The sequence below is a fragment of the Pseudophryne corroboree genome, chromosome 2 (assembly GCF_028390025.1).
Source record: "Pseudophryne corroboree isolate aPseCor3 chromosome 2, aPseCor3.hap2, whole genome shotgun sequence".
NCBI lineage: Eukaryota > Metazoa > Chordata > Amphibia > Anura > Myobatrachidae > Pseudophryne > Pseudophryne corroboree.
Window position 1 is genome coordinate 742,969,014 of NC_086445.1, and position 25,982 is coordinate 742,994,995.

Sequence of the window (25,982 nt, forward strand, 5' to 3'; positions counted from 1 at the left end):
CCACCCGTGTCTCTGTAAACAAACTATTGTCTGTTGAAGATGGCTCAAAAGTAAATCCTGCGAATGTGCTAGGATTAACAGGTCGTCGAGGTATGGGAACATTCTTATCCCCTGTTTGCGCAGACAAGCTGCCATAACCACCATAATTTTGGTTAACACCCTGGGTGCTGTTGCTAGCCCGAAGGGCAAAGCTTGGAACTGAAAATGTTCCTGGAGGATGGCAAACCTGAGGTAACACTGATGAGCTATAGGCACATGTAGGTAAGCATCCCGTACATCCAGAGATACCATGTAATCTCCCGGTTCCATAGCCAACATTATGGAGCGTAACGTCTCCATGTGGAACCTTGGGATCCAAATGTATTTGTTCAACATTTTCAGATTGAGAATTGGTCGAAATGACCGATTTGGCTTCTGGATCAGAAATAGATTGGAGTAAAACCCCTGTCCCATCTGTGATGGCGGTACTGGGACAATCACACCTGACTGCAGTAATTTTTGGTCTGCTTCTTGCAGGGCATTGGCCTTCGACTCTATACGAGACGGGCTGGTGCAAAAAAATCTTTGAGGAGGCTGCCTCCTGAATGGGAACCCATACCCCTGAGATACCACCTTCTGCACCCAAGCATCTGTTGTTGACTGTTGCCATATATGTGCAAAATGAAGGAGTCTGCCCCCAACCCTGGAATCCTCCAGGCGTAGGCCCGTCTCTTCAGGCTGATGGTTTCTGTTCAGGATTGGAAGCTGGCTTTTTGCTAGCCCACTGCTTCCTATCTCTGGTTTTGAACTGGGGTTGCTTAGACTCCTCTTTAGCTTTCGCTTTGGTTTGCCAACGAAATGAGCGAAACTTTGAACCCTTAGACTTAGGGTTATAAGTAGCCGGAAATCTGACCTTCTTTGATTCAGCCTCTGATTCTAGGATATCAGATAATGGTTTCCAAAGCAATATATTACCAATGAAAGGCAATGCTTCCAATTCTTTCTTGGATTCCGCATCTGATTTCCAGGTACGTAGCCAAACTGCTCTGCGAGCGGCTACTGTCAATGCTGAAGCTTTAGAAGCAACTGTACCCATATCAATTGCTGCTTCTTCCAAATATTGGGCAGATTGTCTTAAACGGCTTAAATGATACTCTTGCTCCCTATTTGGAGAAGAGATGTCATTCTCTAGTTCTTCTATCCATTCGCCACATTGCCTTTGCTACCCAGGCCGAAGCCATAGCAGGTCTTACTACTGCTCCTACTAGAGAAAATTAATTTTTCAGGAAGCTATCTACCCTTCTGTCTGTGACATCATTTAGTGAGGTAGATGACAGTGGTAAAGCAGATTTATGCACAAGTCGCTAGTGATGAGCGGGTTCGGTTTCTCGGAAACCGAACCCCCCCCCGAACTTCACGCTTTTTACACGGGTCCGAGGCAGACTCGGATCTTCCCGCCTTGCTCGGTTAACCCGAGCGCACCCGAACGTCATCATCCCGCTGTCGGATTCTCGCGAGGCTCGGATTCTATCGCGAGACTCGGATTCTATATAAGGAGCCGCGCGTCGCCGCCATTTTCACACGTGCATTGAGATTGATAGGGAGAGGACGTGGCTGGCGTCCTCTCCGTTTAGAGTAGACTAGAGAGTAGTAGAGACACTTGATTTACTAATTTTGGGGAGCATATTAGGAGTACTACTTGCTGATAGTGTGACCAGTGACCACCAGTTTAATTAATCCGTTCTCTGCCTGAAAAAAAACGATACACAGTGTGACACAGTCACATACCATATCTGTGCTTAGCCTCAGTGTGCTGCATCATCTATGTAATACTGTATATCTGACTGTGCTGAGTGCTCACTGCTCACACAGCTTAATTGTGGGGGAGACTGGGGAGCAGTTATAGCAGGAGTACATATTTTAACAGTGCACACTTTTGCTGCCAGAGTGCCAGTGTGACTGACCAGTGACCACTGACCACCAGTATATTGTGATTGTCTGCCTGAAAAAGTTAAACACTCGTCGTGTGGTGTTTTTATTCTATAAACGCATTCTGCTGACAGTGTCCAGCAGGTCCGTCATTATATAATATATACCTGTCCGGCTGCAGTAGTGATATATATATATATTTTTTATATCATTATCATCCAGTCTATATTAGCACTGCAGCAGACGCAGTACGGTAGTCCACGGCTGTAGCTACCTCTGTGTCAGCAGTCGCTCGTCCATCCATAATTGTATACCACCTACCCGTGGTGTTTTTTTTTTTTCTATCTTCTTGATACTAGTAGCTTACTTTAGGAGTCTGCAGTGCTGAGCTGACAGTGTCCAGCAGGTCCGTCATTATATAATATATACCTGTCCGGCTGCAGTAGTGATATATATATATTTTTTATAGCATTATCATCCAGTCTATATTAGCAGCAGACGCAGTACGGTAGTCCACGGCTGTAGCTACCTCTGTGTCGGCAGTCGCTCGTCCATCCATAATTGTATACCACCTACCCGTGGTGTTTTTTTTTTTTTCTATCTTCTTGATACTAGTAGCTTACTTTAGGAGTCTGCAGTGCTGAGCTGACAGTGTCCAGCAGGTCCGTCATTATATAATATATACCTGTCCGGCTGCAGTAGTGATATATATATATATTTTATATCTCATTATCATCCAGTCTATATTAGCAGCAGACGCAGTACGGTAGTCCACGTCTGTAGCTACCTCTGTGTCGGCAGTCGCTCGTCCATCCATAATTGTATACCACCTACCCGTGGTGTTTTTTTTTTTTTCTATCTTCTTGATACTAGTAGCTTACTTTAGGAGTCTGCAGTGCTGAGCTGACAGTGTCCAGCAGGTCCGTCATTATATAATATATACCTGTCCGGCTGCAGTAGTGATGTATATATATTTTTTATATCATTATCATCCAGTCTATATTAGCAGCAGACGCAGTACGGTAGTCCACGGCTGTAGCTACCTCTGTGTCGGCAGTCGCTCGTCCATCCATAAGTATACTAGTATCCATCCATCTCCATTGTTTACCTGAGGTGCCTTTTAGTTGTGCCTATTAAAATATGGAGAACAAAAATGTTGAGGTTCCAAAAATAGGGAAAGATCAAGATCGACTTCCACCTCGTGCTGAAGCTGCTGCCACTAGTCATGGCCGAGACGATGAAATGCCATCAACGTCGTCTGCCAAGGCCGATGCCCAATGTCATAGTACAGAGCATGTAAAATCCAAAACACCAAATATCAGTAAAAAAAGGACTCAAAAATCTAAAATAAAATTGTCAGAGGAGAAGCGTAAACTTGCCAATATGCCATTTACCACACGGAGTGGCAAGGAACGGCTGAGGCCCTGGCCTATGTTCATGGCTAGTGGTTCAGCTTCACATGAGTATGGAAGCACTCAGCCTCTCGCTAGAAAAATGAAAAGACTCAAGCTGGCAAAAGCACAGCAAAGAACTGTGCGTTCTTCGAAATCACAAATCCACAAGGAGAGTCCAATTGTGTCGTTTGCGATGCCTGACCTTCCCAACACGGGCCCTCATTCCGAGTTGTTCGCTCGTTCTTTTTCATCGCATCGCAGTGAAAATCCGCTTAGTACGCATGCGCAAAGTTCGCACTGCGACTGCGCCAAGTAACTTTACTATGAAGAAAGTATTTTTACTCACGGCTTTTTCTTCGCTCCGGCGATCGTAATGTGATTGACAGGAAATGGGTGTTACTGGGCGGAAACACGGCGTTTCAGGGGCGTGTGGCTGAAAACGCTACCGTTTCCGGAAAAAACGCAGGAGTGGCCGGGGAAACGGTGGGAGTGCCTGGGCGAACGCTGGGTGTGTTTGTGACGTCAACCAGGAACGACAAGCACTGAACTGATCGCACAGGCAGAGTAAGTCTGGAGCTACTCTGAAACTGCTAAGTAGTTAGTAATCGCAATATTGCGAATACATCGGTCGCAATTTTAAGAAGCTAAGATTCACTCCCAGTAGGCGGCGGCTTAGCGTGTGTAACTCTGCTAAATTCGCCTTGCGACCGATCAACTCGGAATGAGGGCCACTGTACGTGAAGAGCATGCGGCTTCCACCATTTGCACGCCCCCTGCAAGTGCTGGAAGGAGCAACCGCAGTCCAGTTCCTGATAGTCAGATTGAAGATGTCAGTGTTGAAGTACACCAGGATGAGGAGGATATGGGTGTTGCTGGCGCTGGGGAGGAAATTGACCAGGAGGATTCTGATGGTGAGGTGGTTTGTTTAATTCAGGCACCCGGGGAGACACCTGTTGTCCGTGGGAGGAATAGGGCCATTGACATGCCTGGTGAAAATACCAAAAAAATCAGCTCTTCGGTGTGGAAGTATTTCAACAGAAATGCGGACAACATTTGTCAAGCCGTGTGTTGCCTTTGTCAAGCTGTAATAAGTAGGGGTAAGGACGTTAACCACCTCGGAACATCCTCCCTTATACGTCACCTGCAGCGCATTCATCATAAGTCAGTGACAAGTTCAAAAACTTTGGGCGACAGCGGAAGCAGTCCACTGACCAGTAAATCCCTTCCTCTTGTAACCAAGCTCACGCAAACCACCCCACCAACTCCCTCAGTGTCAATTTCCTCCTTCCCCAGGAATGCCAATAGTCCTGCAGGCCATGTCACTGGCAATTCTGACGAGTCCTCTCCTGCCTGGGATTCCTCCGATGCATCCTTGCGTGTAACGCCTACTGCTGCTGGCGCTGCTGTTGTTGCTGCTGGGAGTCGATGGTCATCCCAGAGGGGAAGTCGTACTCGTAAGACCACTTTTACTACTTCCACCAAGCAATTGACTGTCCAACAGTCCTTTGCGAGGAAGATGAAATATCACAGCAGTCATCCTGCTGCAAAGCGGATAACTGAGGCCTTGGCATCCTGGGCGGTGAGAAACGTGGTTCCGGTATCCATCATTACTGCAGAGCCAACTAGAGACTTGTTGGAGGTACTGTGTCCCCGTTACCAAATACCATCTAGGTTCCATTTCTCTAGGCAGGCGATACCGAAAATGTACACAGACCTCAGAAAAAGACTCACCAGTGTCCTAAAAAATGCAGTTGTACCCAATGTCCACTTAACCACGGACATGTGGACAAGTGGAGCAGGGCAGGCTCAGGACTATATGACTGTGACAGCCCACTGGGTAGATGTATGGACTCCCGCCACAAGAACAGCAGCGGCGGCACCAGTAGCAGCATCTCGCAAACGCCAACTCTTTCCTAGGCAGGCTACGCTTTGTATCACCGCTTTCCAGAATACGCACACAGCTAAAAACCTCTTACGGCAACTGAGGAAGATCATCGCAGAATGGCTTACCCCAATTGGACTCTCCTGTGGATTTGTGGCATCGGACAACGCCAGCAATATTGTGTGTGCATTAAATCTGGGCAAATTCCAGCACGTCCCATGTTTTGCACATACCTTGAATTTGGTGGTGCAGAATTATTTAAAAAACGAGAGGGGCGTGCAAGAGATGCTCTCGGTGGCCAGAAGAATTGCGGGACACTTTCGGCGTACAGGCGCCACGTACAGAAGACTGGAGCACCACCAAAAACGCCTGAACCTGCCCTGCCATCATCTGAAGCAAGAAGTGGTAACGAGGTGGAATTCAACCCTCTATATGCTTCAGAGGTTGGAGGAGCAGCAAAAGGCCATTCAAGCCTATACATCTGAGCACGATATAGGAGGTGGAATGCACCTGTCTCAAGCGCAGTGGAGAATGATTTCAACGTTGTGCAAGGTTCTGCAACCTTTTGAACTTGCCACACGTGAAGTCAGTTCAGACACTGCCAGCCTGAGTCAGGTCATTCCCCTCATCAGGCTTTTGCAGAAGAAGCTGGAGACATTGAAGGAGGAGCTAACACAGAGCGATTCCGCTAGGCATGTGGGACTTGTGGATGGAGCCCTTAATTCGCTTAACAAGGATTCACGGGTGGTCAATCTGTTGAAATCAGAGCACTACATTTTGGCCACCGTGCTCGATCCTAGATTTAAAACCTACCTTGGATCTCTCTTTCCGGCAGACACAAGTCTGCTGGGGTTCAAAGAACTGCTGGTGACAAAATTGTCAAGTCAAGCGGAACGCGACCTGTCAACATCTCCTCCTTCACATTCTCCCGCAACTGGGGGTGCGAGGAAAAGGCTCAGAATTCCGAGCTCACCCGCTGGCGGTGATGCAGGGCAGTCTGGAGCGACTGCTGATGCTGACATCTGGTCCGGACTGAAGGACCTGACAACGATTACGGACATGTCGTCTACTGTCACTGCATATGATTCTCTCCCCATTGAAAGAATGGTGGAGGATTATATGAGTGACCGCATCCAAGTAGGCACGTCAGACAGTCCGTACTTATACTGGCAGGAAAAAGAGGCAATTTGGAGGCCCTTGCACAAACTGGCTTTATTCTACCTAAGTTGCCCTCCCACAAGTGTGTACTCCGAAAGAGTGTTTAGTGCCGCCGCTCACCTTGTCAGCAATCGGTGTACGAGGTTACATCCAGAAAATGTGGAGAAGATGATGTTCATTAAAATGAATTATAATCAATTCCTCCGTGGAGACATTGACCAGCAGCAATTGCCTCCACAAAGTACACAGGGAGCTGAGATGGTGGATTCCAGTGGGGACGAATTGATAATCTGTGAGGAGGGGGATGTACACGGTGATATATCGGAGGATGATGATGAGGTGGACATCTTGCCTCTGTAGAGCCAGTTTGTGCAAGGAGAGATTAATTGCTTCTTTTTTGGTGGGGGTCCAAACCAACCCGTCATTTCAGTCACAGTCGTGTGGCAGACCCTGTCACTGAAATGATGGGTTGGTTAAAGTGTGCATGTCCTGTTTATACAACATAAGGGTGGGTGGGAGGGCCCAAGGACAATTCCATCTTGCACCTCTTTTTTCTTTCATTTTTCTTGACGTCATGTGCTGTTTGGGAGGTGTTTTTTGGAAGGGCCATCCTGTGTGACACTGCAGTGCCACTCCTAGATGGGCCAGGTGTTTGTGTCGGCCACTAGGGTCGCTTAGCTTACTCACACAGCTACCTCATTGCGCCTCTTTTTTTCTTTGCGTCATGTGCTGTTTGGGGAGTGTTTTTTGGAAGGGCCATCCTGCGTGACACTGCAGTGCCACTCCTAGATGGGCCAGGTGTTTGTGTCGGCCACTAGGGTCGCTTAGCTTACTCACACAGCTACCTCATTGCGCCTCTTTTTTTCTTTGCGTCATGTGCTGTTTGGGGAGTGTTTTTTGGAAGGGCCATCCTGCGTGACACTGCAGTGCCACTCCTAGATGGGCCAGGTGTTTGTGTCGGCCACTAGGGTCGCTTAGCTTACTCACACAGCTACCTCATTGCGCCTCTTTTTTTCTTTGCGTCATGTGCTGTTTGGGGAGTGTTTTTTGGAAGGGCCATCCTGCGTGACACTGCAGTGCCACTCCTAGATGGGCCAGGTGTTTGTGTCGGCCACTAGGGTCGCTTAGCTTACTCACACAGCTACCTCATTGCACCTCTTTTTTTCTTTGCGTCATGTGCTGTTTGGGGAGTGTTTTTTGGAAGGGCCATCCTGCGTGACACTGCAGTGCCACTCCTAGATGGGCCAGGTGTTTGTGTCGGCCACTAGGGTCGCTTAGCTTACTCACACAGCTATCTCATTGCGCCTCTTTTTTTCTTTGCGTCATGTGCTGTTTGGGGAGTGTTTTTTGGAAGGGCCATCCTGCGTGACACTGCAGTGCCACTCCTAGATGGGCCAGGTGTTTGTGTCGGCCACTTGGGTCGCTTAGCTTAGCCATCCAGCGACCTCGGTGCAAATTTTAGGACTAAAAATAATATTGTGAGGTGTGAGGTGTTCAGAATAGACTGAAAATGAGTGGAAATTATGGTTATTGAGGTTAATAATACTTTGGGATCAAAATGACCCCCAAATTCTATGATTTAAGCTGTTTTTTAGGGTTTTTTGATAAAAACACCCGAATCCAAAACACACCCGAATCCGACAAAAAAAATTCGGTGAGGTTTTGCCAAAACGCGTTCGAACACAAAACACGGCCGCGGAACCGAACCCAAAACCAAAACCCGAAAAATTTCCGGTGCTCATCACTACTGAAGTCGCAGTACATGTGCATCTACTTTTGGAGGAACTTCTCTTTTCGAACAATCCACAGCTGGAAATGGATAATATGAATTCCATCTTTTCGGAATCTTATATTTCTTACTGGGTGTCGCCCAAGACTCATCCATCATTTCAGTCAGCTCATCTTACGCTGGGAATTCAGTTTTAATTGATTTTGTTCGTTTAAACACAGGTGTTTTAGATTTCAACACTGCCTTGGCTGGCTCTTGCAAAGAGAGAACAGCCTTCACAGCATCAATAAGTTCAGTTACATCCTCTGAATTAAAACTCTGAGACTGATCATCATACGGAGTATTTGAATATACTGTATCATCATCTGTTGTATCATCTTGTGTAGTCTGCCACATAGACACATCTGTCTTAGTCTTACCTGTCCCTTGGTTGCTTGTAGAGGCAACTGGAACCAAGCCGTAGGAAGGGAACTGCATGTATGGGTTAATAGTGTAACCTAACCTTTGAGGTGGTACTACCGGAGTTAACCTGTCCGCTATTGAGGATAAAGTCTTTGCGAACATATTCCATGGTGGCTCTGTTGGTGGTTGAACCAACTCCTGTTTTTTACTTTGCTGGAAAGCAAAACAGTTTGCACACAACCCCTCATAAGTGACCAATTGGTCCATACCAATTAACCCTGTCTTACAAGATAAGCATGCTAGGGATGTAGGAGTGCTTGATAAATTCTCCTCGTCACTTTTGCCACTCACAGACATGGTAATAATCTGTTAATGACTACACAATTTGTGACTGAAAATCACCTATATGAGTATATAGAAGTGAGATCAATCTGACCACAGCCGTGCACCTGAATTGAGGGTCAGAACAGAACTGACAACATAGACAAGTCAGCACACATACTAGCAGTCAGTCACATGTTAAGGCATTAGACATTGTCATATGAGACTACAACCCCCATAACAACTTGCAAGTAAGTAGGAAAATTGTACTTCTGTTTCAACTGGTTCTTTTTCAACATAACATGCAGAAAACACAGTAATATACAGATCTCATATGCAATATGTACTAAAAATTAACAATTCATACAAACAAGTAGAGAGAATTTTTAGTACTGTATACCCTTCCTCTGTAGAGCGGGATACAGGGAGACTCACCACACTTCCATATCCAAGCAAATGCACTCGTAAGACGCTGAGTGGATTCAGACGCTACTGATGTACACTACCGCTCCTGATAACGGACACAGTCGCTCACTGACGGACACGGACGCTCAGCGACTTCCACGTGTATGCAGACGCTAAGGCCTGCGACTCGGTCTAGGCGGAATCTCTAGTGTACACAACCGCAGCGTCTAAGCTGCGACCGAGTACCCTCGTGGTAGCTAAAACAAACTATAAAACCCCTTGCGCTATTTAGACTTAACTAGAGGCAACAGGACATGAATAAACTCAATAAAATAATTATAATTATAAGATAATTTTATTATCTATAAAATCAATCAAATGTGAACACAGAAATAGTTCATCAACAAATTAAATAATTAATATGCACATATAAATAAAACTATAACATTAATTAAATAATAATAATAATAAGACCACTAATTGAGCATAAGAGGTGGTCCACCTCTTATGCTCAATTAGTAGTCTTATTATTATTATTATTTAATTAATGTTATAGTTTTATTTATATGCGCATATTAATTATTTCATTTGTTGATGAACTATTTCTGTGTTCACATTTGATTGATTTTATAGATAATAAAATTATCTTATTATTATAATTATTTTATTGAGTTTATTCATGTCCTGTTGCCTCTAGTTAAGTCTAAATAGCGCAAGGGGTTTTATAGTTTGTTTTAGTTCACACACGATTTTAATCGGGTGGATTGTGTTGGCCATGTCCACAGGCCATTTTACCTTTGTTGCTGCTGGATAGATTTCACGAGGTATAAGAGATAATAATATTGGATTATATCCAAGATACTTGTGCGGAGTGGGTGTGACTGTGGATACGGGCACCCATCTGCAATTATATATATATATATATATATATATATATATATATATTCAATAGCGCCAGACATTATTAGTGGTTTTTAAACCCTCGTGGTAGCGTCTGAGACGGAAGTGAGGTCATTTAGTTCATGGATGGGAGACGCGCGGAAACTGGTCATGAACTCGGAGGAGGGGTAGCAAGGAGAGCGTCTGAATCCCCCTGTTGACTTAAACTCCAAGAATCACGGCCTCTACCTAGTCCTGGCGCCTATGATCCCTAGAGCGTAGCGCTGTCGCACAAGATGTTCGGTGCATCGACACACTGTTTGTAGTCTCCACCAATACAGTGTAACTGTGTCTGGACCCCTCTAGTAAGAGGAAATCCATAGACTTACCTTGCCCCCATGCTCCGGCCACAGCCTGGTTACGTCTGCTGGACCTGCTAGAACATCCAACACAGACGCCCGTCGAGACAGCACTGTACCGCGGAGGTAAGCGTTGTTGCGACCCGGTGGGGAGTTGTTGGAGCAACTCTTTCCATAATGCGTTTAAGACGCTGTTAAGAAAAGTTGCTCAAAAAACATAGTAAGTCTATAAAAATAACATAATAAAAGCATCAGGCTGCTTTATTCACAGCTTCCTGCCGCACCAAGCAAAAAACTGATTTGACTGAGTCAGTGGGCAGGACTATATGGGGAAGCCCCGATGCATCCTGGGAGGCCAGAAAGCTTGTGACTGTGTTGGTGCCATTTCCGCTGTCGCTCAAACAGATCCCAATGTTATCCTGCGGATAATCCTGTGGAAAGGCGATCTGTTAGGTGGTGCACAAAGTTTAAAATATAACTTTTATTTTTATTAATATCTTAAAAGTGGATAATATATCACACTGAATACAACAACATTTATGCGAAATATTACAAACATATATTGTGAAAAGATAACGACAATGTGAGACAATACAGAGAAGAATAAATGTAAAGAAGAATTAAAACAGCCTTGGTGTCTTTATTGTGTCTATTTATTATATACTTGTTGTATCCTTTTGTTGGTAATTGTTAGATAGTAATACAATATGTGCTACTCAGTATGTTGAGATAATTGGTAACTAATGTTGCTATTGAAGCCCAGCTCTAGTTCTTGGCAGTTAGCCTGATTAGATGATGAAACAATGTTTACTACAGCAAAGCAGTATATTTACTGATGGAGTCTTAGCAGAGAGGAGAGCGTATAATGATTAAATCCTTCCCTGTGATTATTGGGTGTACACTACCTCCAATCAGCTAAGAAACCTACTATGGAGTACTAAATAATTACAGATATCTTACAGCAATTAAAGTATTACATTCAGTACTACCAATTTGCATAGGTCAGCAATATTCTATGAGGTTGAATAGTCTCCTTTTGCTCTCAACCTCTTCCCTGACCCGCAGGGTGTCTGTTTATACTGCTATTGCTTTAAAGCGGATCTGGGAATATTAGCGCTATTAATCCCCTGTCCGCTAATGTAATATGTGTATAAAGTATGAATTTGATCCATAGACAGTATGCTGTCTATTTGTACTACGTGTTAGAATAATCACATAGGCAGTTGAAAATCCCTCATATGTACCATAAGTAAGATGATAACAATAGGCGGTACGGGTGTAGTACGGCTGACCGGCGGTCTCCTGACCGCCGGTCAGCTTACCGATGCCGGGATCCCGGCAGCAAACCGACGCCAGGATCCCGGCGGGGAGGGGCGAGTGCAGCAAGCCCCTTGCGGGCTCGCTGCGCTCGCCACGCTGCGGGCTCGGTGGCGACCTACGGTCGCCACGGGTTCTATTCCCACTCTATGGGTGTCGTGGACACCCACGAGTGGAAATAGTCCCTGTTGGTCGACATGCCGACCATCAGGACAGTGACCCGTCGGGCTGGTGGAGGAGGTCATGTGACTGTCGGTCAGCTGACCGGCGGTCACATGAATACCACCCGGCGGTACTGTGATATGAATCCGTATTATCGGGTATAATATTGTTGTTTTAGGTTAAGCAGCTCCCATTAATAGGAGATTCCGTGCCTGCGTCTATGGTTGTGACAGACCAGGTTGCAGGGCTAATAATGATATTTAAATATACTGGTATTACAGTTTATTAATTGCCCAATGATATTTAAATATACTGATATTACAGTTTATTAGTTGTCCAATTATGGGAAATTCCGTGCCTGCATCTATAATTAAGATAGATTGAATTACAGGGCTGACGGTGATGTTTTAATACACTGATGTTTAATACCCCGATGTTACAGTTTAACAATTGCCCAGTGTGGATCCTATTCTAAAGCAAACTCCACATTTAGTTGTAAATCTAATTAGTAGAGATACTTTATTCTCATAAATTCAATACAGAAGGAAGACAATTTTTTCTCAGTATAAGCGCCCAGTAGGAATATCAAATGAAAATAAAATATACGTCCCTTTAGGGTAGTCAACAGTGAAGATCCTCAGTAGTTCAGCGAAAGTTCTCAGTTGATGTAATTTAGTGTCCAGTCATTGTTACATGGAAAAAAACAGAACATACAATGTGTACTATTGTTTCTTAAATGGTATTCAAAGAAAGTCCTTTTATCCCATCAGTATAAGGAAAGCAGTGACATGAATAGGGGGTCTGTATCGAGTGCGTACCCCAACTTACGCTGGGAAGAACGAATGTGTGACCAATCATCTCGGGAGTGGATTCCACCACTGCCAATTTGTCACAATTCATCGATTCCTTTTTACAGCCTTTAGTTAAAATCAACCAGTCTCACCTTACAGATACAAGGGATTTTCTGTTGAACCTAGAAAAAGTGGTCTGGGAGGAGGGACTCACGTTAGTTACCGCTGATGTGAGTTCCCTCTACACTATCATTAACCATGACCAAGGTATCGAAGCAACCAAGTATTTCCTTGAACAATCCAGTCTGTCCAAGGATCTACAGGACTTCTTAATAGAAGGTATCCGCTTCATTTTGACTAACAACACTTTTCTTTTCAAGGATGATTTCTACATCCAAAAAACAGGGACCGCCATGGGCACCAGGTTCGCTCCGAGTTACGCCAACTTATTTATGGGGTTATGGGAACTTGAAACCATTTGGACAAATAACCCCTTCGGAGCGAACCTGGTGTCTTATATGCGCTACATAGATGATATTTTTTTGATTTGGAAAGGCGGAAATGATCTCCTTGAAGAATTTTTAACATCTCTAAATACCAATAATAAAAACATTAAATTATCTTTCACCACCAGCACCAGCAGCATTAATTTCTTAGATATTACAGTTTACGTCAAAGGGGAAAAATTACACACCATGAATTACACCAAGCCAACCGACTCTGGTTCTTACATTCCCAAGACCAGCTGTCATCACGACAGCTGGCTCAACTCTATACCAAAGAGTCAGATAAATCGATTGAGACGTAACTGTACAGAGCATGAGGTGTTTGTCAAACAAGCAGACGAAATGAAATCCAAATTTAAGGAATGTGGCTATGACGAGAACAATATTAATTTAGAAATCACCAAGTTTAGTGAATTAAACAGGGAGGATCTTTTAAAGAAAAAATACAAAAAAGACAAAAATCAGGATCGCTACCAATGGGCTTTCATAACAGAATACACAAATCAACATAGACGAATGGAAAAAATTATAAAAAAACACTGGAACATTTTAAAAAATGATCCAGTTATTGGAACTATTATTCCGGATAAACCAATACACATTTACAGAAAAGCACCCAATTTAAAAACCAAACTGGTATCTAGCATGTCATCCACAAAACCAAAAGGTCCTGTAAATAAATCTCACGGTTTTTATCGCTGTGGTTGCTGCCAAGGGTGTAAGCATATCAAATATACAGGCAACAGTAAGTTTGAAAAGATAGAGATCAACGGTAATGAAATCCAGATAAAAGACTTCATAACCTGCAACTCGAAAAACATAATATATGCAATACAGTGTTCGTGTGATAAGTTCTATATTGGTCGCACCTCTAGACAGTTGAAAATTCGTATATCTGAACATCTCAGAAATATCAAAAAAGGTCTAGAGACACACGCACTATCTTGTCACTTCAAAGAGACCCACGAAAGCTCTGTTGAGCACATCAAAGCCTTTTATGGCATTAGGGCCGTTAAGGGGAATATCAGAGGTGGAAGTATTGCTAAAGTCCTAGCAAAACTAGAAATGAACTGTATCTATTCTTACAAAACTCTCTGTCCACATGGCCTGAATAAGGATTTTGAATTGAAGTGGTTTCTTTGAGAAATAATGCCTACCTGTTTTCGTGTTCATTCTGGTTATTGACTCATAAATCTTTTTTCCAGATATTCTACCACATCAGATTTGTACAAAAAAAAAAAAAAAAAAAAACAAGAAATATATATTTTCCGTGGATTTGATTGAACTTTTTGGACCTCATCCCGTCTTTGTATGTTTGCATGACGACAGAGGAGAGAATACATCAATATGTCCTCATTTGCATATTTGTTAAAAAAAATCTTTTTAAATCTCAGTTTTCTGTATATCATTATAATGGCAGTGTTACACTAATGTTATTATTATCTTTTTTTACATATTTATTGTCTGCATGCTGTACATTTTGTTATAACTATGATAATAATTAAGGTCCATTTGTACTTATTCCCCCTCCATGTGAACAAGAGCAGGCACCGCTGGATTCAGCGGTTCACCTTCTCGTTCAATCCGGAAGTCACGTTGGAACGCATACCCGCGAGTGGTGGAACGCAAATCGCGTCACCACGTAACTTCCGGTTCCGGAAACCAACCGTGGAACGCACATCCGTTCGGTGGAACGCAAATGTGCGCCACGATGGCATGGAGGAGTTTTGGAGTGTGCTGACACTATTCTGTCAGCTCAGCGGAACTACACCTCCGTGCACCAATGGAGGGGGGACTATTTACAATAGTGCACTTCCCCTTGACCCGTTTTTTAGTACAACACGTATCATTCAGTCAAATATACATTAAATATGGAGTCATTGGATCATATGTGAATTTCTTTATTATTAATGTGTATTTTATATTAAAAGAATTTATGTTTTGGCTAATTTTTACACTAATTGGTCATCCACCTGTGAGGTCATTTCCTGTTACCTCATTGGCCAGTGCCCAAATAAATAGCATGGGGTTACACAGTGCCCACATGTCTTGAGGAAGGCTCCCGTTGAGCCGAAACGCGTCGACAACTTTGGGCACTGTGCTACTCCTAAAAACCAGCCTTCAAGGTATTTTTATCACTTGATGCATCTTATGACGGAATATAAGATTTTTTAGCAGAAAACTGTTTTTGTGTCTGCAAATTCTAGTTTCCATATTTTTATTCTCCTGTTGTGGAGTGTTTTTATTTGTATGTACCCTTCTCCCGGCTATGGGATTTTGTATCAATTAAAACTTTTTTTTAAAAATGGATTGATTGGCACCATTTTTGTCTTTTTGGATTTATAACTGTCCAAATACGTACTGGCATCTTGAGGTCCGAAACATCTGGGGATCCAAAAGATACCTTGATAGGAATATCTCCACACTTCATTCTGTGAGTGTGGTACGCATTCTTATTTTGACAAAGAAGTATATGTGAAAGATACCTTTATACACTTGTCGCATCTTCACTTTTAAGTGAGTTTAGGTATGCTCCTCTATGCATACTTTTTGGTGGAAGATACACAGAAAGGGTGAAGAGTTTTAAAAAGAAACCTTTATGTGCATACATTTGTTCTTCCCAGCGTGAGTTGGGGTACGCACTCGATACAGACCCCCTATTCATGTCACTGCTTTCCTTATACTGATGGGATAAAAGGACTTTCTTTGAATACCATTTAAGAAACAATAGTACACATTGTATGTTCTGTTTTTTTCCATGTAACAATTACTGGACACTAAATTACATCAACTGAGAACTTTCGCTGAACTACTGAGGATCTTCACTGTTGACTACCCTAAAGGGACGTATATTTTATTTTCATTTGATATTCCTACTGGGCGCTTATACTGAGAAAAAATTGCCTTCCTTCTGTATTGAATTTCTGTTTTTGTGGGGTGTGGTGGCATCCCATTAGACAATTTACACTTGTTAAAGCTGCCCTGCGCACATTTCAAACACCCCAAAAATCCCTCTGGTTACTTTATTCTCATAGTATGTCGCTCTCAGAGTTAGCGATCTCTATAAGTACGTCACAGAGAACACTGCTCACAAATGTATCCAACGTACTCCCAGTTTTTTAATGCACGAGTATTGCAAATATAGGGTGTGTAATTATATAATAATATGTACAGCAGCACTGTGTATGAATCTTATATGTACAGGTATACTTTCTTCATCATACAGCTTCCACTAAACGTTGCTGTGAATTCATATCTAATAAATAGACACAATAAAGACACCAAGGCTGTTTTAATTCTTCTTTACATTTATTCTTCTCTGTATTGTCTGACATTGTCGTTATCTTTTCACAATATATGTTTGTAATATTTCGCATAAATGTTCTTGTATTCAGTGTGATATATTATCCACTTTTAGGATATTAATAAAAATAAAAGTTATATTTTACACTTTGTGCACCACCTAACAGATCGCCTTTCTCTCTCTGTTTGTTTTTGTATCATACACGATCTGTGGTTGCACCCCCATTTTTGAATCAAATAATTATATTTCTATCAATAAAAGGGGCCTTCTACTACCACCTGTTCAGGTGAGGTATTATTATTTCCAGTGCAACAGAATTTCCCCTTTACCCCCTTTTTTTGAATACGATAATCCTGTGGACCCAGCCAGAGAAATTTAGAATAGACTGCAGGGATTGTTTCCATACTTTCAGATGTTGCTGAGGAAGGTTATTTGGTTATTTATCTGTCAATAGTGGCAACAAGAGTGTGTTTTCGGTTTTCAACAGCCATTTCTGACAGAAGTCTTATTTTCTGCACGGAAGTTAATTCAGTTAAATGTAGTACCCACCAGTGGTGACTCCAGAGATGGGGCTGCAGCGCAGTCCAAAATTCCAATAGGGGAGCCACACCAACTGCCACCCCAAACAATGCCAAACATCGCCGACCGGAACTCACTGGCAGTTGGTGTGGCTCCCCTATTTGAATCTTGGACTGCACTGCAGCCCCATCTCTTGGGCTACCACCCGTACCCACCTAATTATTACTTTATTGCTGAACTAAACTAACTCTGCCAAGTGTGCCATTGGACACATTGCTCTACCCGAAGCAGGCATTTTAAAATAACCATTTTGATACTTTTTTTGCATCATTGTGAAACCGTAAAGAAGACAGAATTTAAATGTCAGTGGTGTTAGGTCTCGTATGTAACATTATAACTTTGCACTGTAAAAATTAGTAAATTTGCATTGACAGTGGCAAGTCCCATTGTTTCCCATAGCTGATTTGTTATAATATACCAAATAAGTTTTGACAATTGTGTCCTAAATTAACACCGCTTCAAACACCATCTCAGAGTAGAGAGATATGATTTAATCAGTGTCAGATGGAGGAAATTAAATACCATATTGCACTAAACCTTTTAACAAAGCAACATTGAAAAGCCAAGGTAAGACTGAACAAACAAAAGATATTAAAATTTGGGGGGGCTTAGTTGCTTTTTAGTACCGAATATGTATGCATATATATTTATAAAGAACAAATCTGATTACCACACTATAATTTCTTTATGGAGTGAAAACAATGGAATTTCTCTTTTTAATTTGGTTATCATGCTGACATTTCTGACTATTAAATTATTCATTCTTATATAAGTCGCCTATCTACCATCTTACCAGCTGAAATACATCCTTTGCAGGAGGCTTCCTACTGCCTCCAACATACTTCTGTGAGAGGTCATCTTCACTGTCACTCTCGCAAGACGATCGGCACTCTGGTCCATGCAGCAAGTCATCTAGAAGCATATCTTCAGTTTCTGAACCCTGCCGCGTGCTTTCTGAGTCCTGATGTGAAACTATGTAACTGTGAGAACTACAACTCACAACAGACCTGGAGACCTGCCACAGGAAAGTGATAGAGCACGTCATTTAACCACTGATCTACCACGATAAAATTCATACAATATATAAACTACCAGCATAAGAGAAAATATAAATATTGGTACAATTGTCGTGTAGAAAGAGTTTATCACATTCTATAGTTCTGTACAATTGGGGAAAACGAAGAGGGAGAAAAAGACACAAACCAACTCATGTATAATAGTAAACAGTTATGCTATACAATGTTCAACTAATTTCTCTACCATTGATAGGGAGCAGGTGGAAAACAATGGTTGGTTTGGTGTGAAGCATGGGGAAAATTATTACGGGCCCTACACATTTAAAGATTCGCCGCCGAGCTGCCCGATGGCGGATACGGCCGACCCAGCGGTGGGGGGGCAGCGATGGGGGGAGTGAAGTTACTTCACTCCCCCGTCACACAGCTCCATATTGGCCTGCATGCACAGCCGACGGGGCACCAGCGATGAAAGAGTGCGGAGCCGTGCATCTTTCACCGCTGGTGCCTCCACACTGCACGATATGAACGTTTTCTCGTTCATTAATGGACGAGATCGTACATATCTTGCAGTCAAATCGCCCAGTGTGTAGGGCCTATTAGGTTCAAGAAAATTTAGGATGAAAATATAAGTAATATCCAATTATAGTATCTTTAACCCATTTCTCTCCTATCAAAAATATCTCATATACATAATATACAGGTGAAATATTGTGCAAAAGTTCATTTACTGTATTTCAGTAATTCAACTTAAAAGGTGAAACTAATATATTATATACTTATTATGAAAGGGAGATATTTCAAGCCTTTATTTGTTATAATTTTGATGATTGTGGTTTACAGCTTAAGAAAACCCCAAATCCAAAATCTCCAAAAATTAGAATATTACATAAAATCAATAGAAAAAAAGATTTTAAATACAGAAATGTCATCCCTCTGAAAAGTATAATCATGCATATGTACTCAGTACTTGCCTGAATTACTGCCTCAATGCGGTAAGAAAATCCAAAATTTCAGAAAATTTAAATATTTGCATGAATTACTGCCTCAATGCGGCGTGGCATGGATTCTATCAGTCTGTGGCACTGCTGAGGTGTTATGGAAGACCATGATGCTTCAATAGCGGCCTTCAGCTCTTCTGCATTGTTCGGTCTCATGTTTCTCTTCTTTCTCTTGGCAATGCCCCATAGATTCTCTATGGCGTTCAGGTCAAGCAAGTTTGTTGGTCAATCCAGCACAGTAATCCCACAGTTATTGAACCAGGATTTGGTACTTTTAGCAGTGTGAGCAGGTGCCAAGTCCTGCTGGAAAATGAAGTCAGCATCTCCATAAAGCTTGTCTGCTGAAGGAAGCATGAACTGCTCTAAAATATCCTGGTAGATGGCTGCGTTGACTCTGGACTTAATAAAGCACAGTGGACCAACACCAGCAGATGACATGGCTCCCCAAATCAACACAGTGGAAACTTCACACTGGACTTCAAACATCTTGGATTGTGTGCCTCTCCATTCTTCCTCCATATTCTGGGACCTTGGTTTCCAAATGAAATGCAAAATTTGCTCTCATCAGAAAAGAGGACTTTGGACCACTGAGCAATAGACCAGTTCTTTTTTTCTTTAGCCCAGGTAAGATGCTTCTGATGTTGTTTGTTGTTCAGGAGTGGCTTGACAAGAGGAATACGACATTTGAAGCCCATGCCCAGGATCCGTCTGTGTGTGGTGGCTCTTGATGCACTAACTCCAGCCTCAGTCCACTCCTTGTGAAGCTCCCCCACACTCGCCTGCCTGTACCCCATAGAGAATCTATGGGTCATTGCCAATAGAAAGATGAGAGACATGAAACCAAACAATGCAGAAGAGCTGAAGGCTGCTATTGAAGCATCCTGGTCTTCCATAACACCTCAGCAGTGCCACAGGCTGATAGAATCCATGCCACGCCACATTGAGGCAGTACTTCATGAAAAAGGGGCCCAAATCAAGTACTGAGTACATATGCATGATTACTTTTCAGAGGGATGACATTTCTGTATTTAAAATCCTTTTTTTATTGATTTTATGTAATATTTAAATTTTCTGAAATTTTGGATTTTCTTACGCTGTAAGCCACAATCATCAAAATTATAACAACTAAAGGCTTGAAATATCTCGTTGTGCATGTAATGAGTCTATATAATACTGTATATTAGTTTCACCTTTTAAGTTGAATTCCTGAAATAAATTAACTTTTGCACAATATTCTAATTTTCTGAGTTTCACCTGTATACAGTACAAAGAGTACACATGATGGTTCTACAGTACATAATGTGGGTTTTATAGACCTGCCAAGATGGCTCATGTCTTCAGATAATATTTAAAACTTTTTATTTTTATTTTTATTTTTTACTATGCCACTGTGAGTCTTAATAACATATGCTTAAAGCTGAGTGCCTCCAATGCCAATTTCACTAACTCATCCCAGGCTACTACAAATGCAAATACGTGGAAATGTGGCAAAGGAGCAGGGCATTAATAATTACACATATTGGCAGGTCTAAACCTGGACTTCAATCATATCAAATGGCTGTACTTAGTGACACAGGAAATTGTCATCCAAAAGAATAAAACTTTCAAGGTATGAAAAGCAACTTACAGTAGCTTTCATAGTTTTAACATGGATCTGTGCCCAATAGAGCAGACTGGTATTAAAGTTATCATGCCCCTTTAACAATTTTAGTTAAAGGGTCATTTCGGCTGACATACAGGATATGTTTTTTTGTATAATGATAAAATGCATTTGCCATGTTACAGGAAGACACTTAAATGCAACAAATTCACAAAATGTTGAATATGCACTTAGGGGGTTATTCAGGGTTGTTAGCAAACCAAAAAGCAAGCAACTGGGCAAAACCATGTTGCACTGCAGGTGGGGCAGATGTAACATGTGCAGAGAGATTAAGATTTGGGGCTAGATGCATCATCGCTTGGAAAGTGATAAAATGGAGAGTGAAAAAGTGCCAGCCAATCAGATCCTAACTGCCATGTCACAGGCTGTGTTTGAAAAATGTCAGTTAGGAGCTGATTGGCTGGTACTTTTTCACTCTCCATTTTATCACTTTCCAAGCGATGATGCATCTAGCCCTTGATGTTACATCTGCCCCGCCTGCAACATGGTTTGGTCCATTAGTGTGCTTTTTTGGTTTACTAACAACTCTGAACAACCCCCTTAGTCATGTCAGTAAAACAAAACAAACACGAACACATTTTGAATTTGCACTAAAAAAAATTTTCATGAAGTGGATTGAATTTGCACTTGAGGTGTGCATAAAGGGAAGGGCTGTTCCAGAAAGAACACTCAATCACTTATTATTATTATTACTACAGTATTATCCTTTATTTACTTAGTAGACCAGTGCTTATTTTTCATATAGAGTACCTTGCTAAAGACTGATTCTTCCTCTGAATCCACTGGGCTATCTGACTCCTGCAGATTTTTTTGTAAACCTTTCTCATTTTCCTGCACAGAAAAGAAGATATTAGTAATCACAATATATGTCGGTGCTCAATAATATATTTAATTTGAGAAATTAACCTAATAATCTACCTTACATATATGACAGAGTATGCACCCAGCATTTCCTCTCTTTATGCGTGACCATGGTGAAATAATCATGAAGGAGGAAGTGTAACCTGCTATTACATTAGCTCCAACTCTTTCTATGCTGTTCTCACAAAGACCCGGTCAGTATAGTAGCCTCATCTATGTCTTACATTATTTGTGAGAATAAGGGGGTATCAGAACAGTCTATATTAGATGTCACTTTTTAATATATTTGCAAAGGTCTGCCTAGAAATAACTTTTTACACAGTGAAGTAACAGGGCTTTATAGTGCCCTCTGCTGGCCACGCCCCCCAGAGTGCATGACATCATGATGTCATGCCAAGGGACCCTGCTAGCCAGATGCAGCGATAGTGCCCCCTACAGAGCCCTGTGCGATTGTACTGCTCGCACCCCTCTAATTATGGCCTGATTCTACATATGGAATACACATGAAAGGGGCAAAAAGCTTCCCATTTACAGTGGAAATAAACTGAACCCTTGCTTCTATCATCTCCAAGGACATGTAAGAATTAAGGGAGGTTTATCAAAGCTTGGAGAGCGCTAAAGCAAACACAACCAGGCAAAATGACAGCTAGGAGCTGAATGGTTGGTACTGTACTTTATCTCTCCAAGCGTTGAAAACTATTCTGTAGGCCCCTGCTTAGTAGTGACTGCACCAGTCCCTTCAAGTGGGCCTCTCCTCGCAGTAAAAGGTTTTTCAAAAGTGCAAAATCCCATCTATATGGATTCACTCCTTACTCTAAATGAAGCACTAAGGGGGGATTCAATAAACTGCTGTAATTTACTGCGGGCTAATTGATCCCCCGGGGCTTTTCAATTAGTCCTCGAAGGCAGCCCACACTTAACAGGGATTTATTTTCGGGTATGAACAGAAATCCCTGGTAAATATCCTGCTTACGGTTGCCGTGATCATGTTAAAACATAGGTCTGGGAACTAATCCTGGATTCTCTGTGCTAATTCCTGAAAACAGATTCATTTAACGGACGAGAAAAGGAGACTTTAATTGAAAAGCACCAGACGTTAAATCTTCGGGCTACCCCCATTTTTCACCACAGTTGAGCTAACGGGACTAATTGAATTCCCCAAGTTAATAAAAATAAAGACTTAGGAGGAGGAGATCAAGGAAAATGATAACCATCAACATCAAAAACAGATGACAACAAAACAACAGAAGAAAACATCCTTTAATCTCTTTATATATGCCCTTCTCAGAAAACAAAATGGACTTGAGCTGTTGAAAATTTCCCTTGTTAACAATCCCTCTTAAGATGGCTGAGCAATACAAATGATGGTGATTCCAGTGGTCTTATAATTTATGGCTTCCATATGAATGTTCCTCTAAGGACTACAAGATACACAGATGCTGCCGTTCTCTATCTGAAGTTAGTGACAGACACGCGTCCCATTATGTCTAAAGGCAGTGTCAGATTTTACCCAGCTTGATTAAGCTCCTGGAAGCTGTGAGGGAGAAACACTAGATCCATTTTTTCCCCTCCCCTTACAGAGCTGCTGCTTAGGTGGGCTGTGGCAGCCACACTGAAGACAGGAGGTAGGAACCGCCAATGCCTAAAGGTAAAACTGTTAGTAGCAGCCACTTGTTTTAAGCATGTATTAAGCATCATTTGATCCCAAGACCATGTGAACTGCAAACCAGCTTCCCTACCAGTTGAGTAACAATAGTTGCTATAGATTCAAACATCTGTTTGTACGCTTGAACATCCAACATTGTACTGGCTCTCCACCCACTTCCTGGCCATAGCCAATCCACTGCAGGCTTTGGGCATATAAAGCAGGAAGTCAGCATATTAAATGCTGGTTATATTGAGATGATGTCAACATTTTAGCCCATTACTTTCCTCTTTTTAGTGCATTTCTTGGTACTTCTTTAGGCTAACTCCATTATACAGTACCTAGAAATCTATTACACGATCATAATCAGTTTAAAATATGTTTCTATTACATGGTGGTGTATTCCTATTAACTGCTAGATTTCAAGGATAAATTGGGAGGGACCTGTAACAGCTACCTTTAAGGTATATGTCAGGGACAATCAGCAAGCAGTCCTATACATATATAGGTGCCATTTCATCCCTGTAGCATCATCCTAACACAGAGGAAGACTCAGCAGGTAGGGATAATAAAAAAATGACTCAGTCATTGCCTTAAAATTAACAGTTATCTTTTACACAAAAAAAAAAAAAAGAAACCCCGGCAGAGTTCACATGACCTGTAATGAACTATTGGAAGACTCAATTAAATTCATGTATGGAAACGTAGGAAAAAGTGGTTTTACAAACCATGTGCTAAACATCCTATAAAAAAACAGTGGGTGGTGATTAATCAGTAAGCAGTGTAGAGGTCTTTTACTCTGTCGCAGCTGCTTTCTGTAAAATAGGAGCTCAATGAATCACAAAGGAGCAGGTGGATCAATGTGCAATTAAAAAAACAAAAACAAAAAACAAAGAAGATATCCATTACAACTCAACTCCTGTCCCAGTGTTGGCATAAGACGTACAGTCACAGTGGTGAAACTCCAAGCACCTTTCTCACTGCCAATTTATCACAACCTTTGGGCTATGTGTACACTTGCGCTAATAATTTCCGTCTCTCCTCGGTTTCTTTTTTTGACAGCTAAAAAGAGATGGACTCTCACGTAATGACCATTGATCCCCATGAAAATATGCTGATACAGTTCTCTGCTTGTCCCTGCTCCTGCTTTATCATCCATTTGGGAACACTGCCATGTTCATTACATTGGTGTCTCCCCATAGTGATCAATTATCTGTATCTGAAACTACAGCTGTCCTGCACTGAGCTGTCAAAAATGGAACAGAGGAGAAAATGAATGAATTAATTAATGGTTTTGTGCATAATCTCTTATTAGTTATTATATATAGGTCAATTAACTAATTAAATGGGAAATTGTATGCAACATGGCCAAAATCAAGTTTTCCATTTAAACTGAGATATAAATATGTAACTCAGTCTAGATAGCAACTTGTAATATTTGCTAAATAATGAATGCCATCATTATATAAACAGAAGCATAAATAACTTACATTTTTCAATTTCAGAACACATTAACTTCTCAAAGATATAATCATTTGGTTCACCACTTACTTAAAGGGTGACTGAACCTTTCTCACAAATGGATTGCACAGGGAAGGTACTTTTGCATGTACAGTATGTTACATTTAACTAAATAGTTAATGGAGACCCATACTTATTCTTTATTGAAACTGCAAGTAGTTCTAATCAGGGCCATAAGTAGGTGTGTGTCTGCGGTGCCTGGCACACAGCGCATATGGACTGTGGGCGCAGCACCGCGGGCAACATCAGCAGTTCCACGCTGCGATGTATGCCGCCTGCTGGAGCACTGGCTGCTGTATACATTATAACAGGCACAACGCTGGGCAGTCAGAGACTCCACCCCCAGTGTGCTCCGACCCTTCTCCTGCATTATGAGACGGGACTTCCTGCTTAGAGGAGCCGGCTGCTCTAATGTAAGTTTCGGAATAGCTGCTCCGGGGAGGGGTGCTCGCTCACACATACATACACACACCCCTACCTCATTGTCACTACACCCTGCTCTTACACACACACCTCACTGACACTACACCCTGCTCTTACACACACACACACCTCACTGACATACCTCCCAACATGACCCTCTCCAGGAGGGACACAATGCTCTGTTCCTGGACTTTCCTCTAAATGTATGATTGCCGGCACCTGTGGTGAAACACTTTTCTTATCCATTCACCTTTTCAACACAGGTGCCGGCAATCATAAATTAAGAGGGGCGTCCAGGAGCAGAGCATTGTGTCCCTCCTGGAGAGGGTCATGTTGGGAGGTATGCACTGACACTCCATCCTGGTCTTCCACACACACCTCACTGACACTCCATCCTGCTCTTACACACACACCTCACTGACACTCCATCCTGCCTCTTACACACACACACCTCACTGACACTCCATCCTGGTCTTACACACACACCTCACTGACACTCCATCCTGCTCTTACACACACACCTCACTGACACTCCATCCTGCCTCTTACACACACACCTCACTGACACTCCATCCTGGTCTTACACACACACCTCACTGACACTCCATCCTGCTCTTACACACACACCTCACTGACACTCCATCCTGCTCTTACACATACACCTCACTGACACTCCATCCTGCTCTTACACATACACCTCACTGACACTCCATCCTGCCTCTTACACACACACACACCACACTGAGGGGGAGATGTACTAAG

The 25,982-nt window shown here is 42.3% G+C and overlaps 1 protein-coding gene across 4 annotated transcripts in view; it reads right to left on the bottom strand.

The window, feature by feature from the left end:
* PHTF1 (putative homeodomain transcription factor 1) overlaps positions 1 to 25,982 on the bottom strand; it is a 281,464-nt gene that overhangs the window by 87,476 nt on the left and 168,006 nt on the right. For all 4 annotated transcript variants that reach the window (XM_063955405.1, XM_063955406.1, XM_063955404.1 and 1 more), the window contains 2 exons: positions 21,521 to 21,601; positions 17,890 to 18,111 (listed from right to left, as the gene is read on the bottom strand). In XM_063955405.1, coding sequence (XP_063811475.1) covers positions 17,890 to 18,111; positions 21,521 to 21,601 — 303 coding nt within the window. The remainder of the gene's footprint in view (positions 1 to 17,889; positions 18,112 to 21,520; positions 21,602 to 25,982) is intronic.